The sequence below is a fragment of the Daucus carota genome, chromosome 9 (assembly GCF_001625215.2).
Source record: "Daucus carota subsp. sativus chromosome 9, DH1 v3.0, whole genome shotgun sequence".
Classification (NCBI taxonomy): Eukaryota; Viridiplantae; Streptophyta; class Magnoliopsida; order Apiales; family Apiaceae; genus Daucus; species Daucus carota.
In genome coordinates, this window is record NC_030389.2 from 42,463,796 (window position 1) to 42,475,712 (window position 11,917).

At 34.7% G+C, this 11,917-nt stretch overlaps 1 protein-coding gene across 1 annotated transcript; it reads right to left on the bottom strand.

Moving 5' to 3' along the window:
• Window positions 1-1,385: 1,385 nt before the first annotated feature.
• Window positions 1,386-4,871, bottom strand: LOC108200451 (probable E3 ubiquitin-protein ligase EDA40). Its single transcript, XM_017368606.2, has 3 exons — window positions 4,591-4,871; window positions 4,211-4,276; window positions 1,386-3,220 (listed from the first exon to the last, which is right to left on the bottom strand). The coding sequence occupies exons 1-3, from the start codon at window positions 4,699-4,701 to the stop codon at window positions 1,859-1,861; spliced, it is 1,539 nt and encodes a 512-aa protein (XP_017224095.1). The 5' UTR covers window positions 4,702-4,871; the 3' UTR covers window positions 1,386-1,858.
• Window positions 4,872-11,917: the final 7,046 nt, after the last annotated feature.

The window sequence follows — 11,917 nt, forward strand, 5'->3', positions numbered from 1 at the left end:
AGAAAAGTTTTTTTAGTATCCGCGCTTTTTTACCGCGGATCGAGGGGCTTCCGCGATATTTTTAAGCGGACACATCGGCCAATCTGCATAACACATATTATGAAGAGAGATCATTGTCGATTGTAGAAGATGTAAGATTGAGATTGGGGAAATCAGTAGGCAATCGATTCCGATCAAATACACAGGTAAAACCGATAAATCAATATGTGATAATTCTTCTTGTTTATACATCAGCCATGTATGTTCTGTGCGTGTTTTGAGCGATGGTGGTGATAGGTCGGAGTTGATGGCGGTTGGGGTTAGATCACGGCGTCGCGATGAGGATAAAGAGTCGGCAATTTGTGAGTTTCACGCAGAAATTAGGGTTGTGTGCAATGAAGATGCTTCAAACAGGGGAGGTTTGGTTGATCCGCGTATAATAACCGCGGTCGGTCCGCGTAAAAGTAAGCGGACACCAGCCCATCCGCGGAAAAAAAGCGCGGATACTTAAAAAACTTTTCTTTTGTCCCAGCCGTTGGATCAACGATCCAACGGCTGGGAGACTGATTGTTGGATAATTGCTCCCCGGCAACTGATTGCAAGGGAACAGGACCCTATTATTATTATTATTGTTGTTGTTTTCGTTGGAATCCAGATTATTTATAAATTTACTATCATATTTATGTAATTATTTTTTTGAGAAAAAAAGTATAATTATAAATATTGTAAATATTGAGGGTTCGTGTAGAACACAACAATAGTTTCTCTACAATATCTAATCATCAAATGATTAGGATCAAATTTTTGTTTTGACAATATTATTGTTAATTATTAATCCTATAAATATTTAAGAGTTTCAGCTTCATCCCAAAAAAAAATTTTTAAGGATTATTTAGTGTGTTTTTTAGTGAATTTAAGATTCCATAAATTGGAGGTCGATTAATGATAATCGTAACCTCCAATTCTTCGCTAGTCATTCAACAACTAGTTTTGCCTTATAAGATAAAAGATAAGAAATTTTTTTAATCTAACGGAGCTTATTTCTTACCTAAGATATAGTTTTTTTAATAGTACTAACACATTTGTCCTATATAAGATCCAGATAGTACTAACACCATGCAACCAAAATATACTCCCTATGCTTATTATATATAAGTAAATAATTATTATCACTCAAATATGAGTGAAAATTAAATTTTTTAATAATTTTAAGAAAAATGAAATTAGATTTCAAAACAGATTAAAGTTACTCTTTGAAAAAAAACAGATTAAAGTTACCTTTTAATAATTTGCAATCTTTTAATTAAGAGTGCCACTCGGAAGTTCAATTCCTGAGGCAAACAATATAGACTCTTCTTTGTCCTTCCCTTCAGTTGTGCCCACTGAGCTATAAACAAATGCCCCCCTGAACTGAACAATATATCTTGGATCGAATTTCAATTTCCAGCATCTTCGAAGACCAAAAAAATTAAATTAAACATATGTCCATAAATCTAAGCTGACACAAAAACTCTGCCAATCTAGCAATTAAAGGAAAAAACTATTTTCAGAGTTTAAACCAGAACCAAAGGGTATGTCATGTTATCATGTAGTACAATTTTCCTTGGCCTTTTTGCAGCATTCTTGCAGCATTGTCGCGTTTTCCTTATCGCGTGATTGAGTTCTAATCTGAGCTCTAGAACTACTAAATGGAGCTTCTGCAAGAACATGAACTTCCACTGATAAAGAGCAAAGTAGAACTTCTACGAGTACTTGTACAGATATGAACACTTCTTCAGAATTCAGAACATGAGTAATTGCATATTTCACTTCGTTAACACTAAAGTATTCAGAATCAGAACACATAAGTATTCTTACTTGTCTTAAACATTCGCGCTATTCACTGTCTATACCCATGCAAGTGTTTAGCCCAGCGTCTTGCCATGTAAGGGTCACGATAATCCCAACCTCTCGTTGTACTAAACCTGCCATCTACAATAGCCCCACCGCCTGCTATGTCCTCGTTTCTCTCTCTTTTACAATCTAGTCCAACTATGATTTCCCCTGTCTGAATGCATTCATCTGCCCCATTATTAATGTAGCTATATTCCACACAAACATGTCCAGCCTCCATCAGATTTAGTGGGATTCTCCTTTCCTCATCACCTCTCAGTTCACCGAGTCTTACTATCTTTGAATTGATTCTCAATTGGATATCTCTGAGAGCACCTCCAAGCACCCTGGCAAGAAAATTGTCAAATTCATGTATGACGAGACCATGCAAAGTGCCAAAGCCATATCCAACATGAAAACGATGGATTGGTATATGGACTTCCATGTCAAAGCCGTGATAAGATCTTGTTGGCCCGCCAGACAAATGCAAAATACACGACTCCAAGTTTTCATGGGTGCGATCCGCTAGTATCTTTACACCTTTTTTCAGTCCTTCTATAGGTTCTGCGTTCCCCATATAATAGAGACGATCAATGACTTGCAAAGCTGTTCGTTTGCCACAGGAAGTCATGCGCCTAAGGGGGAAGACTCGAGCTGCAGCAGAAGAGTAAGCAACAATGGCTAAACGATCAATGGGTCGCATTGAGAAAACCACTAACGCCATGTATTGCTTCATAAGCCTTAAATTGGACCCACTGGGGCTTATTACTAAGACCATGTCAGTTGATGGTTGATGAGCTAGTCGCACACATAAATAGGTTCTATTACTGGAAAGATGAGGATACGGGCTCTGTCCACTTGGATCAAAATGATGTGGTGAAGTTGTCAATAAGGACAAAGAGCTATTCATGTGGGGTTGTGTTGGAACTCCACAAAGATGGCACATATCAGACATGGGAATCTGATGCAAGCATGTGTGAGGGCTAGAATGAGTAATTGGTACGGATATAAGAGTCAGATCAAGCCGAGGATGATTCACTGAGTGCTCAGGCTCTATAGGGTCATCATCATTATAGCGAGCAGTGTGGACGAAGGACCGCCGGTGGACCCGAAAAGAGGCTATGGAGTCATCTAGGATTTGGAGGACGGGATCAGTTTGATTGGCAGTAAGCGAGAAAGGTGCAATTAGGTTGCGCGGTAGCTGAGTCCATTGCGCTCGACATATGGGACACGTAACACCCCCATGTCGGACATTTGAGGAGATGCAAGTGAAGTGGAATGCATGAGAACACTGAGCAGTGAATATGGCTTGGCCTGGACTATTGGCTGTGTTGTAACTCAGGGGATCAAGGCATATTGCACACAAGTTCTGCCATAGAAAAAAGGGAAAATGTAAATTTAAAAAAATTTGAACTGTAGATCACCTGTACGATCTAATGATAATAGATTATGCTAAATGAAAATGCAACCAGGCAATGTAAGAGTCAAGTTCTATCTTTTCTTTTGCAGTTTTTTGTTATATCGTTTTAAGGAGAAAGAGTAGTTTTGATTTTCAAATAAAAAGTGACTACTTAATTGACATTAAGGATGATTTATACTTAAAACCATAGAGAAGGACCACTAAATTGATTAGGCAGAGGCCACCAGGGAGAAAAAGGGATAAATGGAAGTTATTGTTGTTTTTATGGCTTATGACAAGGCAGTTTTGTGTCATGCTTAATTAACGAAGACAATAAGAACATTAGCCTCATTTAAGGGTACACATTTCTGCATTCACATTTGAAATCATCATATTAAATAGTTTTGATCGGAGATTGTATAGTAGTTACAATTTAATTAGCCAATATTGATGGTGATCTGCTCCATATATATTTCGAACACAAAGGCCAAAGAGTTGGAAAAGCTCTCGTAAGACTATTGAGTAATTTGTCAGCAATGAAGATTATCATCAACTTAAACCTACCCATAAGGACCCCTCCATCTCCACCAAAGATGCATAATCAGGCACGCGCCACCAGGGAGAGAAAGGAAGAACAAAAAGAAGGGAAAATGTTTTTTGCTTTTAAGGCTTAATACATTTCAAAGGAGAAAGTCATGTATTATGTAACCCCCCACCCTACCCTGTCCCCCTCTTCATTGAGACCAAAATGGATCTGAAACAACTAATCGAAAAACTAAATGCACATGAACAAATCAATTTAACTACATTGTATACACATCACAAAATTCATACATGAATAGGCACATACAGATGCACTATCTTTTGGATGGATGTACATTTACTTGATGTAATCCCAAATGCAGCATAATGAACATAAAGATAATGTATTTGTATACAAGGTATAAGTTGATCAAGTACCTTAGGAGGAGCACTAGTGTTGCAGTTGGGCATTTCATCACTAATTGCCTCAGAATTCTTGATTACCTAAGCAAAACAGAAAAAGAGAGTAAATAACTACAAAATGACAAAACAAAGAGAGATGAGAGAGAGAGAGAGATGACAAAACAAAGAGAGATAAGAGAGAGGGGGGAGAGGGAGGGAGAGAGAGAGAGAGAGAGAGAGAGAGAGAGAGAGAGAGAGAAGGAGGGAGGGAGGAGGGAGAGTGGGAGAGGGAGAGAGAGAGAGAGGGAGGGAGGGAGGGAGAGGGAGAGGGAGAGGGAGAGGGAGAGGGAGAGGGAGAGAGAGAGAGAGAGAGAGAGAGAGAGAGAGAGAGAGAGAGAGAGAGAGAGAGATCATACATTAGTAACAGCAAGGGGTGGAGGCTTAGAAGGAGAGAAATTAGAGCAAGGCCCAGCACCAGCACAAGTCTGGAACAATTTCTTGACAGCCCTCCTGAGTTTCACCACCATTTCATCAACTCCCACTCTCTTCTCACACTCCTTAACAAATCTCTCTCACCACAGTAACACCCAACTCATGCTAGCCAGTGGCAGAGAATAAGTGACAACAATAATAGGCCTTATACAGAATGGAGAACGCAGAAGGACAGTACTGAGTGCACACAGATGTGTGTGTATGTATATAAAGGGTAAACAAAAGAAAAAGGAAAAGAGACAAAAGAAAAGCGATTCTCGAAATTTTGTGCGGAACAGCAAATTCGAGCTGCTTGTGTAAGAGTGTCCCCATTCGGACCCATCTCTTTCTTTTTGGTCTTTGATATCTAGTCAGTCTCCTGTTTGCTTCCTGGGTCCCACTTTTATTATTTCTTTATTTACTAGTATTAGTTAATTAATATTTACTGTGGGTTGCTTCTGCAGGATCAGCACTCGTGCTGGTATAGTGTGATGAGTGGGCAGCGGCAGGTCATGTTTAATTTATTGTACATCACCGATATACCGGTCCGTCTGTTTCGTATGGAGCTGTAAGGCTCGAACTCGTTTAAGTGGGATCGACTCGTTAAATGAGCTGAATTAGGACAAAAGTTTCGTCTCGTTTAATTAAACGAGCCAGTTTGACTCGACTCGTGAAATTAGACGAGTCGAGTTCGGATAGAGGTTTAGACTCGATTAAGTGTAAAATTATACGAATTAGCTCGCTCGACTCGTTAAAGCCGGCTCGACTCGACCCGTTAAATTTTATGAGTCGAGTTCAGGCAGAAGTTTAGCCTCGATTAACTAATCGAGCCGGCTCGCTCGACTCGATTAAACTTGATTCGAATTTGACTCGGCTCGAAACTCGACACACCCGATTCGAATTACAGCCCTAGTTTCGTATAAGGGGGGGTGAAGGTTCCGGTATAAATTTTATAAATAATCTTAAGATTTTACTTTTTCTAAAAGAAATTCAAAAACAAAAAAGTTATAAAATTATACTTTATAAAAATCTTAAAATAAGTAAAATTAAAACATATACAATATAAGTTCATAATTTATTTTTAAATTTCACCATTTTTAAAAAAATATTATAAATTATTAAATTAGAGTTTAAAAAAAAAATACATGTCAATCCCAGTTTTCAAAATAAAAGAGTATCTACAAATAACTTTTTTAAGAATCTAAAAATATACTCCCTCCGTCCCCCTCAATTCTTTACATTGAGTCTGGGCACAGAGGTTAAGAAATATGTATAAAGTAGTGGAAAAGAGGTGGGTGAATCGGTGGGACTCATTGATTTTTAATATATGAAAAGGAAATAGTAGAGTAAAAATAGTGTGAAAAGAAAGAAAAAATAGGAAAGTGGTGAGACTCATCAGCTATTTTAGAAAAATTTTGTAATGTAAACAAACGGGTGGGAAGTTCAAAAGAGAAAACTGTACAAAATATAGAGGGACAGAGACACTACTATATGACATGCAGTGTTAGGATCAAGGAGGGATAGACACCTACTAGGTACAAGCTACTGTGATGCGGTGCATCTAGCTGCAAGGCTATATAAATTGAGCGCAAGGTATCTGATGGAGTACCCGATTGTTCCACTGGGGAAGCCTATAAATTTAGTATATAAACAGACTGGACACTGACTTTATTAAAACAAAACCACCAGATGATCAGGACAAGTCCCAGACGTCCAGGAACGAATAAAAATATTGGAGTTACTTTTATGTGTAATTTAATAGCATATGAGTCGCAAAATATGAGTATATCTAAACTAATATTGAAGTCTATGTTCAAATATACTGCTAAATTAAATTAAAAATAGTATAAGATTTCTAACTTATGAGTAATTTATATAAGAGTTTATTACATAAGTCATAAAAAATAATTAATTTGTAACATCGCCATTAACCCACTAATTTTGTACATAAACAAGAGAACAGAGGATGTCTGGATCATGAGTTAAAACGGAAGAAGGACATGGAAATGGGGTTATAAGCCATTTTTCGTTTTAAATTGAAAAATGTTTGTTTGTGAAATAAGTTTAAAAATCGGTTTAAAGTTAGACATAAATTAAATTCAGAATTAGTTTGAATAAGAGTTAAAATCAGTTTTATTTTTATTAATTATGACACTTTTAATAGCCTATAAGTCATCAATAAATCATAATTATCAAAACAAATATTTTAAACTCGCAACTTATCACATTAAATCATGTTAAGTCATAAATTAGAATTTTAAATTCAGCCGAACAAGCTTGAGAATCAATATCCAAGAGGAATATGAGATATGATTTATAACATTTATTCATAAAATTACTAATTCAAACTGAAATTAAAATTCTAATTCTCGCTAATCAAACACAAACGTCTCCTAAACGGTCTTTTTAAAAGAAAAGTCGCCGTAAATCGACCGTTTGTTGCATTCCGCAGATCACTTGACGCAAGATTGAGGATTAAGGCTCTGTCGGGACCATATGAACTAATCCCGATAAAGCAAAAGTAAAGTTGGTATTTTTATTTTGCTAAACATGCCCAATTTGTACTTTTCTAATACCCTACAATAAATTTGATTTATTTGATCAGATAAAGTGTCACTTATAAGCACCAAAATATTTGGATATAAAGGACCCTCTGGATGAATTTAAAATAAATGTTTCTTGCTTAAAATAAATAAGTGGAGTAGAAATTAGAAACAAGTTAAGATTTATAGATGATTAAAGTGTTTGACAAATAAGTAGAAGTCCTGAAATAAAAGATAGCATTCCTAATTTTTTATAGGTGCTTCTTGACTTTTTATACAAACAATACGAAATAAGTGCTTTTAACTTATAAATCCAGAAGCCGGCTTTTAAGCCGTTACCAAACAGCCCCAAGAATGGATGAAATCCTCGCTCATGTAAGTTATTTGAGATTATTTTATTAGCACAACTAACAAAATAGTGTAGTTCTACTCAAAAAACAAAATAGTGTAGCAAATTGTATGTTATATCGAGGCCAAACAAAATGTCTCAACAATTTTGTTGTCAATCCAAACAAAATTGTTTAAATGAATAAATATTAATATTTATAGTGTTTTATATTGAAAATGACTTAAATATGATTTTATCATGACTCAATTTTTTTAGCTCGGTCCAAAGATTTTGTAAATGTTAAGATCGAAATTATACTTTAATCTAAATTATCCGGATAACAAATGAGATTTAACATTTATCACATCATCATTCAATTTTTTCACGTTACGAGAAAATATTGTTTGGAGTTTATGTTGGGTCTCCAGCTCTATCAAAATTTTAAAGATAATTATGTTCAGCTGCAATAGAGGTGATCACGGTCTGGTTTAAACCGCAAAATCCGCATGAATCAACCCCATATTAATCGAAATCGAAATCTGATCCAAACTGAAATCGAAGTGGGGATCATGGTTTCGGTTCTACTAATTTAAAAAATCGTGGTTTGTGAGTTGGTTTCGATTTTATATTATAAAACCGAATCGCATATTATACATATACAATATAAATATTTAATATTACATATATATATATATAATATTAATTTTATATTAATTTTTTAGTTTATACTTGCTGGGCTGTTGTTTAGTTACTTAACTTATCAATACCAATTACAAGTCATATCAATTCAGTAATCCACGACTTCGATTCAACTTTATGCATTTTATTAAATTAAAGTTTGTATTTTAATTTAACTATGTGAAACCATGCAAATGGAGACAAAATAATACTTTATTTTCTAGTATTATTCATCAATACTCATCTCTGATTATAAGTCTTAGTCATAAACCGATCAATTCGCTTAACCGAACCAAACCGCACCGCTTGGTCCGGGTTAATTGATTTGCGGGTCACGGATTGGTTGAGATTTAAAAAAACCGCTAATGTGTGGTTTGGTTCCGGTTCTACCTCCAATCCGAATCAAACCGGACTACGATCACCTCTAAAGTACGGTATTATCCCACCGTTGAAAAGTTAAAAAAACTTGAAACGCATCGGAGGGAAAATTCTAAAATGCCATAATAATTCCGTAAATCTTGCAGGGGTATAATTTCAAACTAGTCTTCTGACTACGTACTTATTTGTTGTTGACTGATTTACTTGGAAGAAACTTCCATATGCACGCTTTTTGTGTTTTTAACAAGTTAACCTGTTTTTTCGAGGAAGAAAAGAAAAAAAAAGTTAAAAACTGAGTGTAAGTTACAAGTATTAAGCTTTGCCAAAGTGATAAGTTGGACTAGCAAAGCTTAAAGTATTTGAAAACATTCGAGAATTTCGAATCTCCTTTCCTCTTCTTTTTACTGACTTGTTACGGTCCTGCAATGACCAGTCTCATGATTCCTTTCTCTTTCAAATTCCTTGATGTCAAAGCATTCGGTTCATTCTCAAAAATAATCTCGAAAATCAGATGACCTAATTTAATTAAGTGTTTGTCTGGTGTGTGGCATGAACATATGCTAGGTACTAATATTTATAAAATTAGAGTGTTTTGATTGGTGTAAATACAAAGGTAACTCAATGGAAACCATCTATTATTGTAAATAAAGGAGGTCCATCATTATTAAAGAGGATAAGTTAATAAAAACCATCCAATTTCATAACTTTAGTGTTTAGTGTGTACCGTAGAAAAACCGTTTAATAAATAAGATGTAGGACTAAAGCGTTCAAAAAAAAGATGCAGGACTAAATTTTATGGAACTCATTTTTTATCAGAGATTTACAAACTATAGTATATATTATGCAAGTGAAATGTTGTAACGTATATTATTGTGCAAAACATATTCGGCTTGTAATATATATGTTTTTGAGATTTTTAATAAAATATTGGTTTTCATATCACTTTTTTTCATAAACTGTATATATAATAATTTTATAAATCAGAACACGCAAACTGATACCTCTCCCTTAACCCTAATTCTCTCTAGAGTCTAGCCTCTCTCTTGTCGTAGCCGCCTGGGGCTTCCATCGGTTTTCACCGGTGGAAAGCCCCAAATCAGTTAATTACTTTGTTTTTCCTATAGTTTTCGAATAATACTTCTTCTCTGAAAATTTAGATCGAAGAACCATCATAGATTTCGATGTTTCTCTTCCAAGTGGGTGGGTTTTCAATCCGATTTCCCTTGTTTTTGTGGTTCTGTTCCAGATCTATTCTCGGGAAGATTCTTAGATCTAAAACCATCGGAGATTTCGCTGTCTTTCCTCTCTGTTTCAAATCGGGTGGATTTTCAGTCTGATTTCTCTTGTTTTTGTGGTTCCGCTCCAGATCTAAGATTGTTTTCTCTCTCCCGTGAGAGTTTTGTTTTCGCTTCTTCATTGTAAGCGGGTGTCTTGATTTGATGATGAAAGTTTGCATGGAATCGCAGTTCTGGTCGATAGCTCAAACGATAGCTCTATGAGGGCATAATGAAGAGAGTACCGGTGATTCAACGAGGATGCATGAAGCGGGTATTTGTATTTGTATATACTTTATCTTCAAAATATCGTTTAACTGTCTCTTCATGAGAACAGGCGATTGCAATTTTCAGTTTGTTCGACTCGATCATTGGTGTAAATGTCGTATGGCTTTCTATTATTAGATTAACACCTTTGTTTCAAAAAAAAAAAAAACACGCAAACTGATTATAAAATTTGTGGATAATCATTTTAAATTTTGTAACGTTACCAGAAAGATGAGGGATTAACTTTCGAATTTGAAGCTTTCCTTGTCACTAGGATATAGAGCTTATTGCACTTTGTAGCCCCACACTTTAGCTGATTAGAAAATCAAACCCCACACTTTGAAACGTGATAGCTTGTAATCCTAAATTTCATTTAGCTTTCGGTTTGTAACTCTGGCCCACACATCCGTTAAAAACAATCGTTAATTTTAACTGTTTGAGAGGTAACAATGTGTATATTAGTTTCTAACAACTATTTTACCCCATGTGACTTCTCAAAATTTATGTATTATATTTTAAAATTATTTCTGAACACACACAACAATATATATTAAATTACAAATAATTTTTAAAATATGTATTTATTTTAAAATTTTAAAATAAGTTACATCGTTTATGTAAAAATAAATAAATTTTCATATTCTAAATCTAAATACGTATTTTAAAAATTGTTTTACATCGTTGTGTGTGTTCAGAAATAATTTCCAAATATGATACATATATTTTGAGGGGTCACGTGGAGTAAAATAGCTGTTAGAAACTAATATATTAAAGTTAACGGCTGTTTTAACGGATGTGTGGGCCAGGGTTACAAACTGAAAGCTAAATGAAACTTAGAATTACAAACTGTCACATTTCAAAATGTGGGGTCTGATTTACTAATCAGCTAAAGTGTAGGATTACAAAATGCAATAAGTTCTTAGATATAAGGGTTTGTCTAGTGTGTGCCCATGGGCACATGCTAAGCACTAACATTTATAAAATTGGAGGAATTTGATTGGTGTGGTGGTTGTAAATGCAAGGGGGGCCATCATTATTAAAGAGTGTAAGCCAATCAAAATCTCCCAAATTTATAAGTTTTAGTGCTTAGTGTGTGCCCACCATAGAAAAACCGTAGATATAAATAGGGCAGTATAATGTGAACGGATAAGTCTTAACCGTTTTCCGAAGCGGGTGTTACTTGAGCGGGCCGAGTCAAATCCATGTAAATAGCAATAATATCATAAAAAATAATCTGATTTTTTTTTTAGAGGAATAATCTGATTTCTTATTTAATTTTTTTTTTGAAGTATTTAAATTATTTTACTTCAAAAATAAATTAAATTTGAACAAAAAATGCAAATCATTGAAAACATAATATTTTTTTAGTAAAAACTACTACGTGATATTAAATTATATCAATAACTTCATCTATTTTAGCAGAATGTTTGAATTTGCTCTAAAGAACTTGTATTGCGAACTAACTTCGCCAAAACTATAAAGAGAAGAATGCACATTGAATTTGTTCTTAGGAACTCGTATTTTATATTTTTTTTTTTAACGTAGGAACTCGTATTTAGGCCACCACCTTCTATATTTTCACATAAGAACATGTATGGAACTAAAATTCTTTACGAACTAACTTAACCAAATTTATAATACGAAGAATGACATCTCCAATTCTCCTCAGGTGTGAAAATAAATCGATTTAATTCTGAAATATAATAAATATCTAAAATGAGTATGAAATATTACCAAAAAAAAAAAAAAAAAACTTGAAGCAGAGAACCTTTTCCACTTCATGGAGTTGGAGCAAAACTAGGGA